The 26,853-nt window shown below is 37.5% G+C and overlaps 1 protein-coding gene across 8 annotated transcripts; it reads left to right on the plus strand.

Annotated features, from left to right (window-relative positions):
* Positions 1–24,922, plus strand: LOC106154555 (cephalotocin receptor 1). 8 transcript variants are annotated; one of them, XM_087006282.1, is made up of 4 exons: positions 1–271; positions 19,105–19,232; positions 21,084–22,155; positions 22,532–24,921. In XM_087006282.1, the coding sequence occupies exons 3-4, from the start codon at positions 21,159–21,161 to the stop codon at positions 22,861–22,863; spliced, it is 1,329 nt and encodes a 442-aa protein (XP_086862408.1). In that variant the 5' UTR covers positions 1–271; positions 19,105–19,232; positions 21,084–21,158; the 3' UTR covers positions 22,864–24,921. The 8 variants fall into 8 exon arrangements, with proteins under 8 accessions (XP_086862408.1, XP_013384399.1, XP_086862409.1 ...); XM_087006283.1 differs by lacking the exon at positions 1–271 and adding an exon at positions 5,773–6,195; XM_013528945.2 differs by lacking the exon at positions 19,105–19,232.
* The last annotated feature ends 1,931 nt before the right edge of the window (positions 24,923–26,853 follow it).

Consider the following 26,853-nt stretch of genomic DNA (forward strand, 5'->3'; position numbering starts at 1 on the left):
CACAATCATCCAAGTCTTCGCGTCGACCTAGAGCGTTTAACATGCTGTGCTCAGTACAAAATCCTTCACAGCGCGAGAGACATAGGTATACGATCCGATAACGGATAAAGCAAGGCAAAGTCAGCAGTGGTACCCTAGTAGCCTGCTAACACCTCGATATTAAGGGAAGAAGACATACACGACGCTGTAACCTCAGGAGGTTAATTGAGGTGCGCAAGTTCGCCTTCAATCGTGGTCTAAGAAATTGTATAGCAAAGAATGGGATTAAAAGGTGAGTGAGGAACGATCGCATGTTATTGTACTATTCTCTTTCTTGAAGCAAGTTGTTGAAGCATGACATGATTTCCGATTTGATAGGGCAAAGATAAAGTGAGAGGTCATCGTCTGTACATGTATAGATACATTTTCATTCAGAAATAGCTTCTATATGATTACACAAAATCTTAGAAATATATAACGGTAGTTATGTTGCTCTGGTGTAAAATTAGTTATTAAACACACGCATACAAATGTGTCACAATATAAGCAAACCTGATAAACAAAAAGTAGAAGACATGATGATATGATGATATTAAAAATTGCACTACATGTGCAAAGTGTTTCTAAATAAATTATTAAATCTCGATCTCTTACCTGGAAAATAGAAAATACATTACCTGTGATAAGAAAGAATTTCAGAAGAAGCCACATTCTTTGGTCTATTTCCATAGTATCAAAACTGCGCGCTTTCTGCCACAAAATCTCATTAAGGTTACATGTTCCCATATTCAATATATTTTACTATTTTACAAAAATACATAGTTTAAACAGAACTTCAGAACTTATTTTCTGGCCTCAATGATGCCCAGGTAAATCTTATTACACTAATTACACTGAGCAAAAATATAAACGCCCTATGTGAATTATTTATGTTACATGTATTGTGCGACTCCAAATGAACTGATGTTCATCTGTAGCACATTGAACAACAAAATTCATTTTGTATGATTTAATATATTTATAAATTTATATATATATATAACCCAAATGCTGATATTTAAAAAATTAAGTACTGTGAGGGGTAATGGTCATTTTTAAAATGTTCGCATTTATCTCCCCGCTCGGTATAATCTGTGATTACTGTCCCGAAACGCTTCCAGCTTCGGGTCACTACTGGCGATATAGTCACCATGTCTACTTGGAAGACGGCCTCACGGAACTCGCCTTCGGACATACTAGTATTCATGTACAATGTGTCGTGCCGGCACGACGGTTTGAACCACTAAACACGCACGATCCGTTTTCTCTCATGAACAGTTACGCAAAAAGTGACAGTTTTAACAATGAGTTAATATTTTACGAGGCAGGTTTTAAATAGCCATTAAAAAATTGAAAGATGGAGGGATTTTTTTTTACCTGGCATTATGCCAACGTGCTTTCTTTGCCCCAAGCATGCACATGCGGCACTTCTGTAATTTGCACAGAACACCTAACCTTCGAGCTATATGTATTTCTAAAGTTACAGTGAAAGTAACTTAAATACAAGCACAGCTAAACTTGCACAATTTTGTCGGTCGTATGGCTTGGCGCTGAGTAGTTTTGGAAATTAAATTCGATATGAGGACAAATATTTTGGTTTTAAATTCATGCATGTGAAACAATTTCATACAAGTTAAAAATCAGTGTTATTGCCTGGATATAGAAACATCCCAATTTCTGGTATGATGGATCTGGTATTAACTACCCTTGAGAAAAAACAAAGAACCTGATGGAGACAAGAGATGATCAAATAAATGACAATCGTAATCATAAGATACAGTGAAAAGATGTTTAATATACCGATCCATTCATATAGTCTACAATGAGAGTATATGAATGGGACGGTATATTCATATAGTCTACAATGAGACAGATGGAAATGATCATATCATATCATATCATATATATATATATATGTCAGTATTCAATCTATATATTCAATCGTGGATTGTATATATCATGCCCCTGACTGTACAACTGTATTACTTAAACATGTAAGATGTTAAGTCAAATCCGTTGTAATATTTGTGCTTTTAATAAAACATTATCATCATCAAGGAGATATGCCTCTGGTGAATACAACAACTGGGCGACATGATGTTAGTTTGACATTTAACACATATTTTACATTAAAAGCCGTCAGGTGTCTGCAGTCATGTACTTTGAATTAGTTATTGCACGTACTAGCTTTAGGCTGGCCCTACATGTGCTCTTAACATAACAAAGTGACATAAGCGTATATGATAAGGCACGCGTTGACACATGGCCATTTGGGGCACATACCGGTGCGCGTGGCCAACTGCATTTTTAACCATCTATAACTATTATTTCCTGGAAATAAGATGTTAGATTGAATCTTTATGCCTTCAAACATTCGTAAAAAATTAATAAGATTTTCTCAAATCTGATCACCACAGATGACGGGTGAATGAGACATTGATGAAAGAATCCCTTCACGTGGTACTTTTCTTATTACTATTCATTTTTTTGCACGAAAGCCATACTTTCAGAAAGATTAGCAGTTTGCTAAAGTGTCCTACACAGGCAAATACCAACCCGTCAGTAACTGGCTCGTGATTGAAACGTTTGGAGAAAGGTCTGACAACATACTGTCGTAATGATTTTGAACTGAAATACACAATGAACGCGTATGTAATAGTGACAAGAGCAACAGACACAGCGTGAAAAAATGTCCAAAGGTACACTTTATCGTGATAAAAGTAAGGCAACTCACTATTTGATCTATTAAGATATCGTGAGTTAACAGGTGTTTATCAGTTGATATGACCTCTATACATTTCGAAACATTTCATTTTTGTTTTCTAATCAGACGAAAAAACATGTTTATAACACTATATTGGGCAATTTTGTGCCAAACAAAATATCCCAAAACCACTAAGATAGCAATTTTAAGCGCACACACTTCTCGACATGGAAAAAGTATTGTTGTACGTTCAGCGACTAAGCATGACAAATGGCGTTAACACATTAAAATGCCATATAGGTGGCGAACTTGCGTGCATTTATGTATTTTTCATGTACACTTTTAATGAAAAAAGATGACATTCACGATCACGCACCTTGTTTTGCAGCGGATCCAAAAGCACAAGCAATTACTTGGCCAGTTAATGTAATGAAAAAGGTGTGAAATGATTGAAAAGGTATTTCTTTTTCTAATGGTATTGGTGGATCAATGTCTTCTGATTTCTGTGATGTAGCGCGACCGTTAATCGCTTTTAATTAAATAAATCGCTTGGTTCAATCTTTGTCCGATCTATTGATACGAAAAAATACTCTCGTTTTATTGCGAATCCATGCTTGGAAGCAAGTCTTTTGTACTGTAATCACCTTAGCGGAAACTTAAGAATCGCAAAACAAGCTAGATTTTACATGTTTTGCAATTAATAATGTATGACGCTTATGAATAGATTGTGTGTTAGCTATCATCAATCACAAACTTTCGTTGATCCTTTGCAACGGATCTGCATGCTTTTTATCCTTGTTGAATGGTAGAGGCATACAACTCTTTTCGTCACTCCGTATATTATCATAGAAAAATAACATTTCATGTTTTAACTTAAAAGTTGAAGAAGAATTTTGGATCTACGTGTGAATCTTTACTTTGCCTTAGATAGAGACAGCCCTTTTAAAGACATCTTGCCTAACTCAACGGTCAGTTTCTTAGTTGAAGGATTGAGTCGGTTTACTCTTGATAACACTGAGAGTCACAAACTATATTTGAAAGGGATTTTATAAGGCAACAAAAGGTTTTTATTCGCTGAGAATCTCGGCTGATATCAAGTGATCAACTCCCGTAACCCCTTTTTGAAGGGGAGCAATTATGTGAGCGAAAAACGCTGATTTATATCTTACTTTTTTCGACATCTTAGAGCTGCAGCTTACATCTTTCTTGTCTAACATGTAACATGTACACAAGGCATTAGTTACACATGCAATAAGATGGTGTGGAGACACAAATGGTATTTGGATCGCCAGTTGCATGCTACCGTTAGACCCCATTCCCATAGATATTTAGATCGATCTATCCCCCTGGGAAGTCTCACTAGATTGGTGTCAGCTTAACAGGCTTAAATGTCTGTGTCTCCTACTAAAAGCTCTAAGGGGGTAATTGACTGTGGTGCGCGCTCGGCTGACTGCAATTTAGTGTGAACCCCCAGGGAGTTAGGTCGATCTAAATCTAAATCTCTGGATCGATCAAAATCTCTGGCAATGCACCTTTAAAGTGTACATTTGGCAGTCCAGCTTGTGCTTGCACATCTCTACGCGATGAGATTTTCCAAGGGCGGCAATTTAGAGAAAGCTTTACACAGTGATTTTAGTCACACCTGAATTTTGTCGATGAGTTTAGATTGCACAACTGATGTAAGTAGTCATTCACACTAGACTTTGGACATAATAACGAATTTTTGTCCATGACTGGACGTACATGCAGTTATGATTTTCAAAACGGCTATTTTGCTAAAATATAAGCTCTAAGCATACGTAAACAAGAAGAAAAATGTGGTTTTAAAATGGCCTGACAATGGTGTCTCATAATTCAAACATTTTGAATTATTTAGAAGGCATTACGCACACAATATAAGCCCCGTATTATGAAACTCGTACGCATTCAATTTGCTGAAAAAAATTCTCGTATAATGACTCATATGTGTGAATCTTGTTGCGTTATAGCTAAAATGGAGTTCAACTACCATAGAAACGTTTTATGAAATAAAATATCATATTGAGAAAAATGTACTAATCATCTGACACTGAACCAATATTTGAACATACTTGCGCCTCTTAAACTACGGACCTAAGCAGCCTTGTTCTGACATTCATTGGCAGTTTATGCTTCCAGGAGATAGAGGTTACAGCAAGTCCTCATAAAATGTAATTGAAGGTACCAAATTAGCGCAATATCAGAAACGAATGCGAGCAAAAACCTCACCTTTCCTCCTGCTGAAGAAAACGAATCGTTTTGAACTTTATTACCGTTTTAAAATTTGATCAACAGTTCAAGAGAAAATCAAAATATTTGTTGATGTGGTAGACTAGTTTTTTTTATGAATTTTAATCGAGACTGCAAAACCGCTGAATTCACTTGAAACTGAGAAGAAATGCGCAGAGATGTGCAATTCTGTGGGTAGTTGAGCTGAGTGGTACTCATAAAGTTTAGATGTATTGACTTTACATGATTATGCGTACAGTACGGAGAGTGGTGTAACAAGGAGTCGGCCATCCATTTCATCTGTACACGTTAAGATTATCGAAAAATATATTGGGCCAAAACCTAGATCAGGATTTGTACAAATCAATTGGAACCTAGCTTTTAACCATGGAAGGGCTTTCAGGTACATGATAGCGGCATAAGGGCATACGTATATTATGCCAAGCGTTTTAAGTATCGAATACGCCCGTGGTAACGTAAACCTGGATAAGAAGAATCGTGTCTTACGATTATACTTCACCCGATGAAAGTAACCAACATGCACACAGACTGCATCATATCTGGACTAAGTTCTCGGATTTTTTGACAGGATTGTCATTTCTAACCTGTCTAGCCGACGTGTAGAGCATGCTTTTTAACCTCTGGACACCAGGCACGCTGCCAGGTGTCAAATTGTGCAATACAGAGATCACTGAATGTTAACGCCACATCATGTAAAAATGCGTCACGATGTTCCGTTATCAGCACGATGCCCGCCCTTTCTCTTTAGATGTCTGGAGACATAAAAGCGAAATGAAGTTATTTTATTTTATCTCTGCCCTCATCAATGTTTCCCGCGTGTCAGTTATCATCTAAGGCGTCAGGTTTATTGTTTTATGGACGCTCAGGTGTCAGAGTTCATGCCATGCCAAGGGGAGATTAATTCGTTCACCGACACGTTTATAGTGATAACATCAACCATTGCGCCTGAATCTAATCACTATATACTGTCGAATCATGGAAGAGTTTTACAGTACAGACAAAGCTCAAATGCTGTGTTTCTTATCTAGATAAATATCGAGAAAATATAGTGGTATAGCGGGAGAATATTCGTTTTGGCGCAGACGTGTATATGGTTTTACCAGTAGGGTAGTGTTTTTCTTATTTGTAACACATGAGGATGTTACAACACGAAGAATAAGCACCATGAACACTGAAGGCTATAGAAGAAGAGTAATCATACACGGGTAAGGATATATAAATATTTATTCATGCACACAGGTAATGCTAAATAATAGCACTGCGTTTATTTCCTAAGGGGAACAGACCCCACTGAGCGAGTCTCTGACCTGGCAACATTCTGCATAAAGTGAAAGCGTGTAATTTTTGTGACTAGTTTGTGACGCCTGTTTTACGTCGGCAGTATTGGTATATCGTTGTGAAAATAGTCAGTTGGGCATTTTCTGGTCTAAATAAGAGTATATTTGTGAAATCAATTCCTTGCAAAACAATTATCTTAGCCTAAATATTGATAGATACCATATACCTTTTTCATCTATTTGAATATTGCATTATATTAAGGATATGGTACATAAAATGACGTACAACTAAGAAAACAAAATCGGAATAGTAAGTTATATAAGCTATTTCTATTCATTTAAATTGAAAAAAAAATCCACCCAAAAACTCGTTGCACCTTGTGTACAGGGGTAAGATACAAAACTGTACATGCATGTACAAATCCTTTGCGGGGCCTTAACACGCGTGTCAAGTTCACGCGGAAGGAGTCTAGATCAGTTATCTAGTTTATCGCAATGACGGGGGTGATACAGTTCGTTTGTGATACCTATAAATCACTTGTAGCACCTTCACAGGGCATTATTGAATTTTAAAACGCAACTTTCAAGATGAATCAGGCACTGAATTTATGCCTCAGGTTAACATGTTGTCGTTATGGGTAACGTTACTCCGACTTGTGCACTATTTTCATCAATTCCTAGATTTAACAAACGTTATATCGAGCTACAATTGAAATGATGGCTTTCAAATGAAAAACACATGACATGACACTTGAAACTGAGAAGAAAATAAGCAGGATTGTTCAAATTTTGCAACGCATTTCATGGAGCACACGTACATGTATAACATCAAGAATGTATTGCCGTTCCTGATAACATACACTTAGTACCCATAAATGCAGTTACGTATTGCTGAGCTACATGTATCAATCTGTGCCCACTGTGACACGTTGATTGTATTCCAGGATACGTTGTTATTCCGGAGCACGAAGATAATATTTCACATACAAAAAGGAAGAGAACAGAGCGGAAATGACAAAGCTAGAACCTCTGCTTCTCAAAGGTTGAAACTACCATTGTGGGCGCTTGATTGCACCTTGTTGGACATCTTTTATATAGATACATGTTTGAAAGCTATAAAACATGTTTTTGTTTATTGGATAACAATTCAGATATAGGTAAAAAAATCAAAAGCAGAATCACTGTTTGAAAAACCCAGTTTCTGACTGATGCTGGTCCTGACTCCTGCTTTGGTGATTTCAAGAATAGACATAGTTTTAGCCAACATGATATATGTTTAAGAGATCCACCTAAAAAGACAACAGCATGTTTGCTATCTGCAGCTACAAACCACTCGTGTTTATCTTAATAGTGGGATTAATAGTCGCATGGTGGATGAACACTAGCTTATCGGGGCGTATTTGTTTTGGAAATCATGGAACCAGCTAGTCCGCCCTACGGTGTTCTTAGGTAAACGAAAAACGGGCAGTTCACATGGGGCATCTTCTTAACATATTTTGTACACTGAAACCCGCTTGTTAGAAATAAAATGTTCTAAAACAGTTTTTTAATTATATATTTAAGAAAAATAAGGATTCATTTATTTATTTATTTTGACACTCATTCCTTGGGGTACACTTATATCAAACCCTTTTCTTATGTACACATGCAACGTGAGTCACTTTCAAGTTGATAAGGGGTTGATAACATGGTAGGATACATGCACTGTAATATGTATTTGATTTTTATTGAATCGATTTCACCAGTTTAGTTACTTAGAGATAAAAGACAATATCACCATTACATGTATGTCATAACTATTAACTTCTTTAAGCAAGCTTTAACACATGAAAAACAAATAATCTTAAATGAAAAAGAACTCGCAACTCTAAAATGTAATTTTCTCTTACAGAAGAGCATTAGAAAATTAATTTGTTTGACATTAGTGTGTTTCGTGCTATCAGAATTATAGCTGACGTCAACCCATCGTCATCCTATTACAAACTCAAAGTCTCGTTACTGCGCTTCTCGCTTTTAACCTTTCTTGATGTACACAGTTAAATGGGCACCGATTGACCTCGTCACAATCTCGTGCGTGATCTGAAAAGCCTCTTCTTCTAGTTAAATTAGCTTTAATATCATAACTTATGTTTGTTTAAGAACACATTTTGGTTGGTACATGTGCTACCTTTCTTCAAAAATTTCAATTACCCAAGTCGTATTTTATTTACTTGACATTTGTACGGGAAGAGGGACCTTTACCACTACAGTTTACTAGTATTTATTGCTTTACTAGTATTATTTATGATTTAGTTTCGAAACTGTATTGTCACGATAAAGTATGACTATCATAATCGGTCTACATTATAAGGCTTGAAACTTACAATAGTCAATATAAAAGGCATCCTGCGCTCGTTTGAAAATTGCCCCACAGTTTTATTTTTTATTCCGCAAAGCTTCTCACATTTCCTCCATTCAAACCTAAATGACGATAAAATCTCTAAAATTAATCTGATGCGTACCAAATGTCGTTATTTCTTTCTCACCAATGGAAGCCGTTACTTTTAGCGATTTCAAGCGGGAAACGACACCATCACCGTCTGTTCAAATGATACAAGGCCATGATGCAGAAAAACCGTGTCATTTTCTTGTGCTGTGAAGTGAAAACGAGACCATATCTGGAACGTTTTACTGTGAATGTCGGGAAGGCAGATGTCGGTCTAAATGACTGTCCAGTCATTTAAAACTAAATATATAAGTTAAAAATGGAATAAAACATTGAATCCAAGTGCAGGTACTGGTCGACCAATGATTTGTGAGTGAGAGAAATAGTATTTCCCTAGAAAATTCGTTTAAGCAAGTAATTCTCGAATGACTTACATGTCCAAGCTAGTGCATGTACCTTTAAGGGACCATTCCCACAGATATTTGAATCGATCTCTCTCCCTGGGGAGTCTCACTAAATTGCTATAAAAACTAACCGGCTTAAACATCTGTCAAGTCTAGTAAAACTGTTAGGGGATAATTATCTTTACCACTAGCTGATTCGGTAATCGTGACAGTCATTTAAGCCTCTTGAGATGATAGCAATTTAGCGTGAACCTCCAGGGAGTTAGGTCGATCCAGATGGATCGATCTAAGTATGGGAACCCAGTATTAGGCTGTGTTCAGAATAGAAGGGGGCGTGCCAGAAAATTGAGTTGATTACATTGATCGCACTTCTGCGAGAATCCCCGATGAGATCGATCCTGCTAGTATGATAACTTCTATTCTGAACACAACCTTAATCTTTTTGAAATGCCAACTTTTTATTTCATTATAATTTTGTTTAAAGCTAAAATGTACCCCAATTTTATACGTTGAGATTTATCATTAACGTAATAAAGGTTGGGTTAGGTTAGGCATTTTTGTGACTTTAAACCATAGGTTTGTGACTTTCCAAGGAACTTAAATATTTACTTTTGTTTTAAGTGAAGCATCGAAATAATTTCTATCACATTAATGCCAAAGCTCTGTCAGCTCGAAATGTGACCTCGCTGTTGATAGAGCTCTCACCAAAACACCATTAATTTAACGAATTTAAATGTTTTTCCAATCTTCAACTGCTCAATGGACGGATCGCTGTTTTACAGTACATATATAAATGTACTAGCCAAAGCGTCTACAGATGCATATATGATCTTCCTGCTCTTGTAGCATGATGTTTTGGCTTTAAGCAAATTATCTTCTAGTTACCTTCTAGATAATTTATGCACTGTTTCATTCAAGTGTCAGCCAGGGTGGAGTAACCGTCCAACTTTAAAAATAACCGGAGCGTCGTAAGTTTACACCGGAGAGCGGATCATGCAGGGCGGGGGTCTACAATAAGCTCGTTGTTATATTGGCTTTGCGATTTATAGACCAAAAATAAATCTGATAAATCATTTTTTGCCTCCGAAGGCGTTCATATCGTATGAAAGTGTTGTCTTTCCTGTTATTTTCAGATATCATTTCAGGTAAACTACGATGTATTGGTCCAGTGATAGTAAATAACCACACGGTGCGCCTATACGGTTATAAATATGTCATTCTGAATGTGTATACCTACCTTCTGCCATACTGGATGCCAGTAAAAACGCGGGCAGGAACACAGATAGAACTTGTTGCCTATCTGCCAGTCAGATATATCGTGCAGTATATAGTTTCAGGAGGGTACCCAAACTAAACGTTGCATTTATTTGTTTCAAAATTAAATGCACTTTTAACCAAGAGTGTACATGTTTGTGTATAAGTGTCTTGGTAAAACGTCATAAAGAACTTTATTTTGACGATGCACGCACGCTATAAAACCTCGCATATTTACATTAAAAATTTTGCCTCAAATAATTCATTCTTTTAAATAACCTGCTGGTTATACCGTGACATCGAGGAGGCATGCAGGCACGCGATCAAGCTCCTTTGAGGCAGGGCCAAAATGTCATGTCTCCTAGGTAGAAACACGCTTTCAGCCTCTCAGGACTCAATCCCATTGAAACTATCGGTCTCCGTTGATCGATCAAGTCCGCAGGAACTCTTGCTGAATACAATCCGTTAACAAGATTAACACGCCTCTCCTTGTTTCCTACATACTCGAATAATCACTAGCTTTTCTGTATTCTTTTCAACGCTAGGAGGAGGCCTGTTAATCTGCTTAACTGACTGTATTCAGCAAGATTCCCCCCTGAGTTGAATCGTTCTACGCAGTCTGACAGTGTCAGTGGGAATGAACCCTTTAGAAACAGTTTACTTTTTTATCACCCCAAGGGTAGTGAACGTGCAGACATCCAATTTTGGAGGTGTCCACTTGATTGTCATGTTGCCCTCGCTTCCTTGAAGGGGGCCTGTCACCACAATTTCTGATTGGTGTGATTTCCAATTTCATCTGAAGTTAGGTAATTTTGAAGGTAGGTACTTGTACAATTAAAGTAGAAATCATAAAAATACTTGATTTACATTTTCTCTACATATTGAAATCTCTTCCTGTATCACTTTTCTCTCCTTCCCCAACCCTCCATCCGCACTCTCTTATCATCTTGCGGTAAATTTGTTGACGCTTATTACTCCTGTGAGATCATATTTTCTTGGAATGTTTGATTAATTAATTCATTTATTATTATTTTTTGCATATTTCAATTTCTATCTTCCCATTCCCCAACATTCCTACCCCCTCACCCAAACCCTTCTCTCCCCAAACCCGCCTCTCTCTCTCTCTCTCTCTCTCTCTCTCTCTCGATACATAATTGTAATGAGCCCCCTGGAAACATATCCCACCGAAACATCACTTCGTTGACCACGTTTTCTTCGTAGAAACAGCTGAGTGTCCTGACCCATATGTTGTTTCCACAAATTGGAAAACTGCTGTGGAAAATGATAAGGCATGGAGCATATTACATGTATAAACGATCTTTTCCTATCTGATATTTGGCAGCTGGCATTTGTAACGGGAAAAATAACGGGCAAGAAAAAACTTCAATTAGTTTGTGGTTTGGACATTCTGCAGCTCACAGGAGCAGTTCTGTCGATAGTTGCTTTTTTTGTGGACAATGTCTCCACAAGATATTTATGAAATAATGCATGATTTGAATGTTGCCTCTCTGATAGGAACGATAATGAGATTTTTCAATCATATCCCCTGAGTGATTCCGAATGGAACTTGAAAACACTTGGAGGTGGTATAGCCTTTATGATGACCGCCCATTACATTGTAAAACAGTTGTTTCTGTGATCAAAAACCTAGATAAGTCAAACCCATAACCTACATGTATGCCACTATCATCATGTGACGGCATTGTCTTCTCCCGAATAATTGTTGTGAATGACAATCTTAATGAATGTGTAATGTGAAACTGTTTTTGCATAGAAAGTTTAATAAATGTATATGTGGATTCATTTTTCCCCTATCCGTAGCATAGAAACAGTGTTTCACTCTGTGCTAGTTAGTCCAGGAAGGGTACGTACAGTGTTAGCATTTTTTCATATATTTCTTTGAACTCTCAAGTAATTATCTCCTTCATGTACCCAGGTAACCTACAGGTCGGTCGGTCAATTTAACAAAGTAATGCAAAAGCATTTACTGAAACCCCTGCTGTTACAGTTTTCTGAAAATTCCTGGCTTTATACCTTAATATTTCAATTACAGTTCATGTCTCAATTAGCCTGATCCCTAAAATGAAGTTCATATAGGAATTGCGCAGGAAATGAAAAACATGATTAGCCTCCCGTTAGCGGTTGGAAATATTTTCTCTGCTTTCATTCTCGTACCTGTCTGATCAAAACTGATTGCAATTAGCCCTAAAAGAATCCCACATTGTCTTCTTACTTTTCTTCAGATTAAGTAAGGATGCGATGACGGTCATCACATGTAGATACGACAACAAATTATCTGAATTACGCTGTGGGCACAGTGGTTTCTATTCAGACTATGACGTTCGAAAAAGCTCATCATGTGAGCTTTTGGTTGTGTGTATTTCACTGTTTCAAGGGTTTCAAGACCCGGTAAGGTACCTTCTGATGGTCTACTGGACTTAAAGACTGTCGTCACAATTCTGTAATGTACTGGTAAAGACAATGGTTTGGTTTCTGAATTGTACTTAGGAAACTGTTAGCTTTGGAACACAGTCGGATTCGACGGCAATAATGGAGATGATTTAAGTTTTACCCAGCATTCACTTGTTCACAATGTGTGTTGTTTTTTAAAATTTTATTTCATTTATTACTTTTGATATTATTATCATTATTTGTAAAAATAGCCCAGACATGGAAGTAAAAATATCTCACATGGTACTGTCCTGACAAAAGCTTTTTCGTATACGGCTGTACCATGATACTGAAGTATAAGAACGAGTAGATGCTTACTCACGAATTACATACTAGTGGCCTGTGAGAGGAATTCAGTGGGAGTTCTTGGGGTTCCATCCTAACTGTAAGTAGCGCATTAGCGCATTCAGTTAATCTATCAAGTGCGGTGGCAGTAGAAGATAAGATCATTCAAACGTGATGACATTCATTGTTTTTCATTTTTATCAATTACTTATCACAGTTACTTATTACAGTTTTGTGGGGGGCAGTGCGGGTGTACTAAATGTTTGGATTAGCTACTGACACAAATGCGTATTTTTGAGACAACAGGCAAGGTATAAGGTATATTTTCTTAAAGCATAAATTAATTTCAAGAGGCATCATGTGACGCGATAAACTCATTATGGTCGGAGAATTAATATAACTCTTTGGCGAAGATTATGGCAGTGAGTTGATATAATGTAACGTGGACACTTAACGATCTCGTTTTGTTTCCCGGTAGTTTTTACTCGATTTGAACGAAACGTAGGCTGACAGAAGCAATTAACGGCAAGAGCAAGTTTAATTGATTGTTGACTTAGCAAAGTGGACGTCCGTTCTCATCGATTGGACAGCGTCTTAAAGGGGAAACATTCAACGTTTACTCTTCAACTGGGCTATCAATATCAAATATAGAAATAAATCTTATAAAATTCGAGCGGTCCGTGTTTTCGAAGCGGAATGTACAGTACTGGTAGTCACATTAAGGATTAACATTATGATAACAGCATACCGACATAAAACCCATACACTGTATAACACATTGTGTATCGAGGAAGAAGGATGACACGATGTAGCAATTTAATAAGATTTGTCAAATTAAATGTTAGTTTTGCTAATACATGTACGAATTTTGTCTGTAGCATGTGTGAGCGATAAAAAAAAATGACAAAATTAACCACTGAGAAATTTCTAATCAAACCAACATCGTCACAGTAATTGATTTGGCAATCATAATCAAATGGCCAATTTTTTGAAACATGGAACTCAGAGGAAGCAATATTTAATTTTTCGCGTACCAATGTTTCTTGTCATCCCTCTACAACCTTTTGGTCTACAAAAATCTATTACAGTGCCGTTAACCAAAAAAACCTCTCGAGAATCTGCAGAGCAAGATATTAGAACAAAACCAACATGATGGATAATTATTTTGAAAACGGAACGTATTGATGTGCCACAGAAGGTGGTGGTTGCGTATCGATTAAATGGTTTTGAGGCAGCGCCAGAAACGGATAGGCCAAAGGCGTGGAGGCTTTCAGGTTAATGTTGACGCTACTAATGCACAAATGGATTTTACCGGAACTTGTAACAAATAATTCACTCGCTGTTGGTTTCTGAATTTTATTGTAATTGTCGAGACATTGCATGAAAGTGATTTATGATGGCTTTGATGATATCCATCTTAAGTATGAAACAAAACTCTTTAAAATCAATTGACAGACTGCACTATTTGAACAGTTTATGCCATATTCTTTTCGGAAAAGCGGTTCAGGAAATACGCTCTATGCGACAACACAGCCTATGTACACCGTGTGTCTGCGCACGCAGCATTTTCAAGTATGTTTAAAGACAGTTACACGTAACCCAACATTTAACAATTTAAATGTACGAAATGCAGTAGCCATTTTGTTGCGTTCTCCACTACAGACTTAAAGGGATAATAACTCTTCGTTTTGGCCAAAAAATGAATTTTTCTGTAGTAAACAACAATTTCCCCATACTTACCAATGGTTAATGAACCCATTTTCACATTCAAAGTTAGTACCTGTTTTTTTTATAAAAAGTTTGGTTTTTTGTTAAAATCTCTTAAGAGATTATAACAGAGTATAGCCATCAATGGAGGTCACGTGATCTGAAGACAAGCTCAGATATCAGAATAATAGCTATAACTGCTGTTTTTGTCGTAAAACAGAATATATTATATTTCTATGAGTTATTCACAATGTTTTTATTGTGAAATATAGATCTCATACGAAGAGTTATTATCCCTTTAATATTGCATAATACAAAAATATGTACGACTAGGTACCGATGTGAATGGAACAAGATTAAAGACTAAATTAATTTATATTTCAAGTTTAATCTGTCTTACACACAAGGTAGAGGCCGTTCTACATGTGCGTTAAATGTTAAAATGGCAATCGCCAATTTTGTTTTTTGGCGTTAACATTACTGAGGCACAGTTAACGTTGAAACATGTTTTTTCACTTCCCTATGTGTCTGTTATTCGTGGAGGAAATGTTTAACTTCTAGCATTAACCAATTCTATTCTCTTTTCGGTCGGTCGGTTACTTATTTATTCTGTGGTTCGTTTCATGTAAAATTTGAGTGCTTCTGCTTTATTCAACACTACAAACAACTAAACTTAACAATGTAAAAAAGTAAAATACCTCTTTTGAGACGAAAAGAATACTTGTAAGTCATTACTGAGCTATTCTTACGGTTTTGATATATTGACGCATACTATAAGGGCATTACTTTTTACACGGACCATGATACGTGAATGGCGGAGTGCATGGACTTCCTTAAGGACGAATTACAACTTTCCTTGTAAATAATGGCAGCGATAAAACGTGTAATCGGCTTACAGTGCTATGCATCCTGGACATATTTCTGGGTAATACTTTGCGGTCTTCGAAATCGCCTCAATTTGCTAAAATTTGTTTTTTGCTTTTTTGTGTTACCTTTGACAGGGAATCCCGAGTTCTCTTAGGATCTGATAATAAAAGGTAGATATAGTGGTCTAATTTAGATATTTTAGAATGCAGATGAAGAATTCAGGTTGACAGGTTGATTAGATAATCGTGTAGTTAACAGTGATGACAGTAGGAAGGTTTGAAGAAATTACACTGAAAGTGGGGCCCTTTATCTCCTTCCCAACCGCTACGAAGTCTGAAAATTGAATAAGGAAGCTGGGGTTTTGAAAGGAACACAGGTATTCTTTTTGAGTCTACCATTCCTAGACACAGGTGATCTTAAGTATTTAGTCGGAAGGCCTCCCCCTTTTGTTACGTTAGGCAACATATATAATATCTATCTTACACTGTACGTCAGATCTCTCTCAAAACTTTAAAAGGCGTTTAACGGGTATGAACCAAGTGTCTTCTGATCGATTTTCTATTATAAACGTCACTTACTAAACCAGTTAAATCAAACTTTTAAATGCTTTTAGAATTCGAATATATCCAAGGAAGTAAGGCATTGCATTGATCAATCAAATGAGTGCCACGGATAAGAGTTGACTTTTAGGGTAGGTAACTGAGACTTGAACGGCTTTATTTTCTTATCGGGTAAATTCGTATCATGTGAAAATCAATTCTTATCACTGTCACTCTGAATGATTAGCTCTGCCTACATCTTTTTACCCACCAGGAAATGCCACATTTCAGGCTACATGTACGAGGACAATCATTCACAACGAACCACAAAGTACGTCTACCGTGTAATTTTTTTTTACATATAGAAATATATTCTGTTATGTTGGCTGTGTGTTTTAGGTTTGTTAACACACACACAAGTTAAGATGTACGTTCAGGGCCAATTTTATGTAACTTGGTGTCCTAAACACACACAAGTTGAGATATACATTCAGGGCCAGATTTAGTTATCTTGGTGCCCTGAACACTCCAACACCATAGTGCCACCACCACACCTGTTGCTACAGGTTTACTTCTCATGTATTCCTCTATTTTTTCGGTTTTCTTGTTCTTTTCTATCTGTCATCGAAATATCAACCCCCCCCCCCCCCCCCCCACGTGCACGAACTGAGGCTGTTTACACATGTATCCATCTCTGTATACATTAATGAATGGTCCCCGTTACTTGGTGCCCATATTTATAACCTAAAAGAGGGAGGGGTACGCAGGGGCGGATCCAGGATTATTTGAAGGGGGGGGGGGGGGGTCCGGAACGACAGGCCTTGGATGCGAAGCCGACCATCGCTCACTTGGTGTGGGGTTCGGGGCCTGTTCAAGGGCTTTGGAGAGCAAACAGTGCCCTTTGATACGGTTTAGAACTATGATTTAGCTAGTCAAAATTCTTATTTCAAGAGGGGAATATTGATGTGATATATATATATATTTGGTGTCTGATATATATATATATATATATATATATATATATATATATATATATATATATATATATATATATATATATATATATATTTCAGACACCAAAGGGGGGTCAGGATCCCCCTGACCCCTCGTCTAAATCCACCGCTGGGTGCGTGTGGGTCGGCAGATGTCTGTGTATCTACAACATAGTAGATATTACTCGGTATGGAAAGCAAGATTTAAATTGAATGAAACCCACTGAGTATAGCCCCGACATGTTAAATGATCGGGGAGAGAGGAGGGGTCCATTTCATTCGCTTCTCCACTTGCGTGACTCTATTATATTGTCTGACAAACATTCATCGATGATGCGACAGTAAATGAAAGCTTTTGATCCCTATCGTGATCTCTCACATAGACGATGAGGTAACGTTACGGATATTTCATTTCATCATCCCTACCTTGCTCCATATCATTGGCAATTTAAGATAAATCAACCCACAATGTCAGTTCTGTGGGAAATTAATCACACCGCTGTGCCTGTAGCTGCTTTCAATTACACAAAACACTGGCGGTTTCTAAGCAAATGACGGAATCAAATTCTAAATGAATATCTACAAAATGCAGCTGGACACCATTTCAAAGGAAATGCAAGGTTTGTGACATGTGGCTTCTACGTAATTGTTCCTATCCTACAAAATGAAGTCTAATGTCACTGGTGCTCACAAAATAAAAAAGCGACTATTATGATCATTCGGAAAGGGTCTAAGTTTTTTATAAGTTCAGGGCACTATTCAACCTCGTAGATGACAGTTGTCACTCCAGAAAAAAGGTTAAAATTAGCAAGAGTTGAACATTGCAGAGAACAACTACATTCCTTGATACAAACACCAAAACATGATGTAACGGGAACTGTACATGTATATCGGTTATATACGATATGCCTGTTGTAAGTGTCATGAAACGTGTTCATCTTGAATTGTTTACCAAGTTGGTGAACATTCTAAACAGCATTTATTCATGAAGAAAGAGAAGGATCTTTTGCATTAAACGCTCTCTCAATGTAAGAAAACAGAAGTAAGAACAGGAAAGCTGATCATGCCGAGCTTGCTCAACACCAAGGTATCTCTAACTACCTGTACAGTTTGTGTTTCTCCAGGGTTAACGTTATTCAGAAAAAAAAACATGAGAATTCGTAAAACACTAATGTTATTTCGGATTATTTTATGCATTTAAAAGTACAATATTTCACGGCAAAAAGCTATTATAAGACTATTCAAGAGTGTTTCAGAACATTTAGCACCGCCATCTTCAGTCTATTAAATGTCAAACGGATCAGTACAAACTTTGCTTGAACAAGGTTTATTTTCATATCAACTAGAGTGAAAAACCCGCTGTTTCTGTATATAAATACTGAGATCAGATCTCAAAGATAAAGATCTCAGCTGATGTTGTTTGGATCGAGATATCAAGCAGATAAACATATAAATATGTGCGATGGAGCCTTCAGTTAATGCTCCATGGTTTATTGAGAGATTAACCAACCGCTTTTTATTCATCACGAATAGCTTCTTCATATTACCCAAGAAGTCTATCAATCAAAATAACATAAACGTGATCACTTGGCATAGCTGATATTTTCATAATTAACAAGGACTTTAATGAGCCTCCTTAACTACCATGCCTGCTGCGGGCGAGACGGAAGAGATGGTAAAGATACTCCCCAAGAGCTTTGTAATTGGTCAGCTCGCGCTTTTATCCTTTTTTTTTCTGTAACCAACGGTTGGTTTCTGGGCTACCTAATTGGGTTGATTAACTTTGACAATGCTCATAAATCCTCATCGTGCTGTTATACAGACGTTGTTCATGTGACGATGATGAATTGCACATGGTTGTACTGTGATTAGCGTATTGTAATTGTATGCTGTTACTTGTCTTTTGTATCCAGGAAGACGGTTGGACGTTGTTACGTGGTATAACATTCTAGGAATGATGCACGTGGGTGCTTGATTGTAGCATACATTGACTAGTTCCGACGAAGGACCCACGTCACGGGGATTACTCCGGGCAATAAAGGTGATCATACTAAGAGCAGGGAGATTAGTTGTCATTTCATTTATTAGATAAAAAAGATTAATGTCTGTATAAAAAATGCCAATGAAGTGATAAAACAGCATAGCTAATTTCAGAAACAAATTCTAAACGGCCCATAAACATTTATGACGACAAAAATATCGGTTAGCAAGATATTGGTCTTTTGTTAATATATACGCAGTAGAATCCAGAAGTATGTAACATAAGCCTGCGTAATCTCATCTCATCTCAACGATGCTCGTCATTTTCTCCATTTTCCAATGTCTTCATACTGATTGTTAATTGAATAAGCACAGTGAATGATCTATTGCATAACGTCTTGCGATCTGAATACTACAGGTAAGAGTGTTTCTTTAGAAAAATGACGAATTGCATGCATTATAAGTATCTTCGTGTGACATTATATGCAAAATACGTATGATGTAAGCGCTAAGGATGCATGATATAATTCGCAGCCCAGCCCACCGAGGTAGGGCTAGGATCCAATATAAGGAGGATTAGAATACAGGCTTGGCCAACACATTTGGCTTACCTACCAGTCTATACTCTCAAACGCCACCGATTTTTCGCGGGGGAGATAGTTGGGTGGTTATTCATCGCCAGCATCCAGGTTTGTTTCGTTATCAGGTCAGTTTTTTCTGAAAATGCTTTTAATTCGATGGGAATATAAATTGGAAGGAAGTCGTGGATAAACCGGATGAAGCGGGTAGGCGGTGTAAATATACTTGTACCTCACACTCTACATGCTGGTATATACCGGCTTGTCTTTTGAACGGTCTTAAAGTATGCAAAGTGAAAAAGGTATAAAATTCTTTTATTTCATATTAATAAACAAAAGTAATTATTGGCTTTAACGTGAAATGTTTTGTCGTAAGAAAAAAAAAACGCATTAATACTTGCAAAAAACAGTTGAAGGCTTGAGTTTTAAAATAGCACACGCTTTTGAACACGCTGTAACCACAAATAACCTCGCTCGCTCTTCTTCTTCTTCTCTCTCTCTCTTTCTCTCTCTTACTCTCTCTCTCTCTCTGTCTCACACACACACACACACATCATTTCGTATATATCGCCATGAACGTACATCTAGGAATCGTTGAAAAATATCCCAATTAATTTGCCTCCAATTTCAATTACAATTGCCATGGTGGCTTCTACCTTAACAAATTACGGCAAAATTGCGGTCATTTATTTTGAGAAACAAAAATTAAATAATGATGTATTTCACAATCGCTCACGCTTTTGTAGAGATATTAGACAGGCCTGTGGGAACAAATGGGGTAAAGGCTTTACTGGAAGAAAGGCTAAATAGTTTGTGATATTTATTGTGCGTGTCCACAGGCAAATTATCACCGCTTCTTGGAATCAATATTGATATGCCCAGCTACTAAAGAGCAGTGCAAACGTATTTCACAGAGCGAGGCTTAAAATTTTTGATATCCACCTTGCTTCCACTTTACTTATACAATGTACCTTGCAAGCCCGGTATTGTTCATAATGACCATACATTACAATGGCTATCAAAGCAACATTTACGTCATTGATAGACCCGACAGATATGGAGTGTGCGTGTGTTGTTAGATATATAGGATACAGTGATGAATTGAAAATACTTTTTGAAAAACTCCTGAGGAGAGACGACGTTACTGTAAAAATACAAGTGAGCTTTGTGCCTTGCTGTCGTAGCGTAGATCTGTCTTCTACTTATTTAAATATTTATTTAATTTGCTAATGCTTTACATACAGATACAGCGATTGCCGGAAATAAAAAACACCATTGGCATCATATGGGTGTTTTTATCGAAATCATTTTGACTTCCTCGTTTGTACTTTCAGGTTGATGGAGACGTAGCCTTTAGCTATTAAGAAAAAAATTGGCCACTTTCCCCCACAGTTTCCGACAAACCCGCCATGATGGAAACCTACAGTGCAATGTTCCTCACGGAAAACACCACCTGGTCCGGGCCCTCATACGACGTGATCTCCACCGAAATGGTCTCTACGACAGTGGGGAACACGACTGATAACCATACCACCGAGTCCACTGCCAAGCGGGACATGGCCAACGCTAAAATGATCGTGCTGGGGATAATACTTTTTCTAGCCATTGTCGAAAATCTATTTGTCATCATTACGCTGTTTTTCCGGAGACAAAAACTAAGTCGAATGTTGGTGTACATTTTTCACCTGAGCATCGCAGATTTACTGAGCGCTCTCTTGGGGACTTTACCAGAACTTGTGGTTGGGATAACAGTAAGATTTTTGGGCGGGGACTTTCTGTGTAAAATATACAAGTATTGTCAGTTAGTATCCATGTACGCGTCTGGGTACGTGCTCGTAATGACGGCGGTGGACCGATACCTTGCCATCTGCTACCCGCTTCGAAGCCAGAAATGGAGCCCCCGAAAAGCACACATGATGGTGGCCATCGCATGGGGTATTATTTTAGTCTTGAGTGTCCCTCCCTTTTTCATATTTGGTCTGGCACCCAATAAATACGGTCTGATGGATTGTATGGAGTACTTCGTCCACCCAGAATGGAGCATCCAAGTCTACGTAACCTGGCTTGCTTTCTCCGTTTGGTTCTTGCCGATGGCCATTTTGATTTTCACCTACGGCCGAATCTCGTACGTGGTGTGGATCAACGTTAAGTCAAAAGAAACGCCATCAGTGAAGAGCGTCAGCGCCCGCACGAGCTACAAATCTCAACAACATGACGACGTTAAAGCCATGACCAATGGGACTTACCCGCCAAGGACCCCTCGGGCACACGTCCAGAGATTGTCCAGGGCGAAACTAAAGACCATCAAACTGACACTGACCGTGGTCATCGTATACGCTATGTGTTGGTCCCCGTTCTTCATTACCCACTTGTTGTACGCCTTCAATGCTAAGTTGGCTAGTGGAAGTAAGTATTTTGCTTTTTGCAGTCACGTCCAAATTTGTTTTGAAATATATGAGAATATCTATATTTTTATTTCAGTCTTATCATTCTTGGAATAGCACATTTACAAATAATCGTTTGCGCATTTGGTAGGATTTTTTTATTTCTTTTTGTAAGGACCTTTGCTTCCATAATTTGAATAGTAATAACTTATATTAACTCCATTATTATTTTAATCTAATAAGTATCTACACTAATCAGTAAAAGGGCTGTTTTATAGCAACATAATAATAATAACAATAATAATATTAAACATCATAATAAAATTTTAAAATTCGAATAATTTATCTAGTGACAGAGTGAGAGCGCTTGGTGGAAATGTTTATTATTTTTATTTTAGCTTCCAATTTGCTATTGATGAACCTCATGATGATGCTAGGGAACCTTAACAGCTGCACAAACCCTTGGATATATCTCTGTTTTATCGACGGTCTAAAGAACCGCATATGTCGACGGCGACAGCCTCCCCCAAGGAATAACTCGACCTTCTCCAGCACCATGAGGTCCACGCGAATGACATCGATAAAATCGTCGCCGATGTCAGCGCTAAAGCACGATCTGAGTACGGAGAGAAATGACATATTGCTTAAACAAATGTCAAAGTCAGACCTGGCACGAGAGGACAAACCGGTCATACGTGAAGAGTCGGATTCCTTGTTTACGAGTATGTAGCGATGGACCTTCGTCATAGCTGGATATTACTTAACATTAAGGGGACAAGCAAGGTATACACTTGAAAATGCGGAACGGTGTTCGTGGCTGGGTTTTCGTATGAACCTAGCAGATAACTAAGGACAAAGAATTTTAATGCTGCACTCTGTCTTATGTACAAGTTTTTCGATGCCACGTGAAAGCGAGAGTAATGTAATATCTAATCGGAACTGTTTTCCGCACAAAACCAATTGAACGTGAAAAGACATGCATAGAAAACGCACTCGGAGCAAGTGATAAGCGTAAAATACATAATGAATACTCAGAATGGCATTTTACTCTATAACAATTGCAAATACAAGTGAAGACGACCTGAATCATTACTGTAAAATCGATTCTTTAGATTATCAAAGATCCTTTAGTTTTTTCCCAAAAAAATGCTTTATACGCCATATCTTTCTGTAAAACATTTAAAAATGAGGGGACCTTTTATTGGTTTTGTTCCTTGGGTCAAAATAGAGGGGGACTCCGGGATGGTTGGTCGCTGTAAGTCTAAGTGCACAATATATGTATATTATTGACTGTTCGATCCCTGATGTTTAACGCTGTTGTTGTTAATCTGCATGTGTAGAAGCTGCCTTTTTCAGGTGAAAGAGAATGGTCAAAATGGCGTCGGCTTCTGCTTACCGATGGAGGTAGGCCTACTTGGGAGTCAATGTTTGATGTATAAGAGGGAGGGAAAGGGGGGTGGGTGATACATTAAGGTTAATTATTATAAAAAAATTGCGATGACTTGGAGTCTTGCAAATCAATCATTGTGAGTGATTTTTAGTGAAATATGAATGATTTCACACGCATTTCTTGGCAAAAGCATTTGTAATTTTATCTTGATATATTTTTGTAGAAAAAGTGTTATGAAATTTATTATACTTGTCGAAATGGAAATTGTAGTGTTGTATGTATCATATGTTGGGTTTTGTAAATACACGATACTCGGTATGTATCTCTGTAGAAAACCATGGCTTAATAACTCTTTGTGTTTCAGTGTGTTTGCGATAATACATATCACAATGCCAGTTGTAGCTTTATTAATTACGTGCTTTTTTTAACGGCCACCTCCTCATCTGACGTCTGGGACTGAAAAGCAAAGGGTAAAATATGTATGTAGTTTATCTGCAAAAAACAACAAATGAATAACATCGAGAGATATTTCTAAAGATGATAAAGAACAATTTACATATTTTTTCTATAGTTTTATGTACAATTGTATGTATAAACGTTACCGATTCCATGTAAGAAACACACGGCTTCATATAGGCAAGGGCACTGACATTTGACATTTTTCTGATTGGAAATCTTTTGTTCAACACGAAACATATGTATACCTTACGCACTTAGATGATTGGAGTGTCAGTCTCAATGTGGCGCTTGCTAAATTAGAGTTATAGTAATTATATATAAAAGAAAAACTATATTTTTCAATAATCCGTTGCTTATGAGATCACGCCATTCATCCATAATCCAAGCACAGTGTATTGAATAATAGTGTAAATATCATCAAAGCGTGCAACAGAGACTGGGATTCTATTACTTTCGGTCATTTGACTAGCCCAAAGGCAGACTCTGACCCGGTGCTTCGACAAAAGAGGAGAGGAGACACGCAGCCAACAGAATCATGCTCCACGAACGTCTAACTGCAAAAACGCCCCAAGTTAAACCAATTTTCCAACCATTTCCATCGCAAAGGGGGTGTGTGGGGTGAGAATGAAAAGAAAGCAAAGAAAAGGCAGCCCTTTTCACGCCCTAGACCAGCCCCTTCTTCATGTAGGTTCATCTATTATATTTGAGCTCGATATGTAGGATATATATGATATGTACGTTTAAAGCAGCTGATATTTTGGCGGCCAGTGCGAGCGGGCCTTGGATTCAAAACAATGCTTTATAGTGTGAGTATGTGTCTAATTTGTTATATTCACCGCAGCAAATTTTCTGTTGACACTTTTTTTGTATAAATATAGTATCTGTGACAATAAATACAAAAAAAGAACGATGTTGTTCTTTTAACTTTAATATCCACAAAGATGTGCGACATTATTATTTAGCACTTGACACTTTGGTTTAAGGGTTGAGGTTGAACCTATACCTCTATAATCTGAAATGATTTTGGGCTTAATTCAAGATACAAATTTCTTTATTTCATGACCAAAAATTGATAAAGGGAGAAGGAAAAATAGAATTCAAGATCCCAGGTAAATGATGATCCCTAGCCACAGGAGTAGTCATTCCTAGCAGTGCGCTTTAAACTATAGATTATAAGAATGTTGAGGACATGTTCAAATTTGGAAATCATTAAAAAAAAATAAATTGACGTAAATGAAATCTTTGAATTGGTGATTTCAATAATAAAAAGGGCAGCTCCAATACATGACATTGTACTCAGAGGCCGATTGATTGTTTGTAATTTTGACACATTTTTTATGGTGTAACAATAGTCATAAAAATCTTACGACTAAGATCTGCCCGACTACAACATACTACAAATCCCTCTGACAATGCCTCTGCTTTCTCTGCTCTCCTCCTTATCTCTGCCTCCCTTCCATCCTTGCACCTCTTTCCTTTTTTGCCACTCCTTTTTCTGCTTGTCTGCCGTCTGTCTGGTTTCCAGTCAGTTCATCCGTCTGTCACTCAGTCATCCTTCCCCTTTCCCCGTCAGTCCGTCCGTCCGTTCGACCGTCCGCCCGACCAACCGTCTGCCTGTCTTTGCCCCTTCCGTCAGTCTCTTTATTAGCGTTTTCTTGAGTTCTGTGGCACTGGATAACCTTTGCCGCCCATGTCGAGTGATTGCCTGGAGTGATTGATATGATCTTTTAATTGAGCTGTTATTACACGCGTTGTGTTACAAATGCCCACGGTAAATCTGTTCTTTAGAATATCAAATTGACCTTTTGCATGTCGGCGTGACTAGTATGAACGGCATTTGCACCTACAAATTAATTTGCCGAAGCTTAAATTACTTTTCTGTATTTTCAGGAAAACCAATGTTCTCATACTACAGAATTGCTTTGAACAATCAAATTGGGTTGAGCAAAAGTGATTATCAAACAATTTGATAAAAATAGATGTTATTTGTACATGAGGGCATTTTTGAAGAATTAATTGAAAGAACTTTATCCTATGAAATGTCATGTCATACTATACCCTGCAAGAACAACCCTTTATCTAATCTTATAGAAACTGACACAAGCAGTGTGTTGTTCGCAAAATGTTATCTTTAATAATATTAATACATTGTAAATAACACGTGAAAAAAATAATAAATTTAACCACCAAAACGGCGGTTATTGCAATTATTCTGAAATATGTGCTTGCCATCGGACCACGTGGACCTTTATAGATGGCTACCCTCTGTAATTTTATCTTAAAAGATTATTACACAAAACCATCGACTAACTTTGAATATCGGTTCGGATTCAATAACCATTGGAAAGGTTGGGAGAATTGTCGTTTACAACAGGAAACTCCGTTTTAAGACCCAAAATGAACTCTTGTTATCCCTTTAAAGATATTTATACAAAGTATTTGACGTGCGGATTAAAGTACAACGGTACCGTGCACACGAGCGAGCGTCTGTCTGTGTGTATGTGTGTGTTTGGTGTGTGTGTGTGTGTGTGTGTGTGTGTGTGTACGTGCGTGCGTCCGAGTGTGTTAGGTTGAACAAAAGCGATTATGTGTGTCCGTGCATGTGTTTATGTGCGTGATACTGTGTCCATTCATGTCTTTGTGTATTTCTGTTTGTTTTGTTAACGTGCATGCGCGTGCATGGCCTTATGTATGTGGTTTAATTTATGAAGACTAATGATGACAATCATATATTAAAAGTAGAATTGCACAGTCAGTATAACTTTACGTGCCTGGTGTCAAAAGCGAAGTGACCCATTTTTTTCTTTCAAAAGGAGCCACATGACGCCGTTTCAACGTGTTGGCCACAACATTAGTGGTTCTCATTTGCCA

Source organism: Lingula anatina, chromosome 2 (assembly GCF_051362555.1).
Source record: "Lingula anatina isolate TDL-2025a chromosome 2, LinAna3.0, whole genome shotgun sequence".
In the NCBI taxonomy this organism is placed as follows: Eukaryota; Metazoa; Brachiopoda; class Lingulata; order Lingulida; family Lingulidae; genus Lingula; species Lingula anatina.

Excerpts from the sequence above, each read along its gene's own strand:
- LOC106154555 (XM_087006282.1), top strand. The coding sequence starts at position 21,159 with ATGATGGAAACCTACAGTGCAATGTTCCTCACGGAAAACACCACCTGG. Across the intron at positions 22,156-22,531 it reads TGCTAAGTTGGCTAGTGGAA|CTTCCAATTTGCTATTGATG; the intron begins GTAAGTATTTTG and ends TTTTTATTTTAG.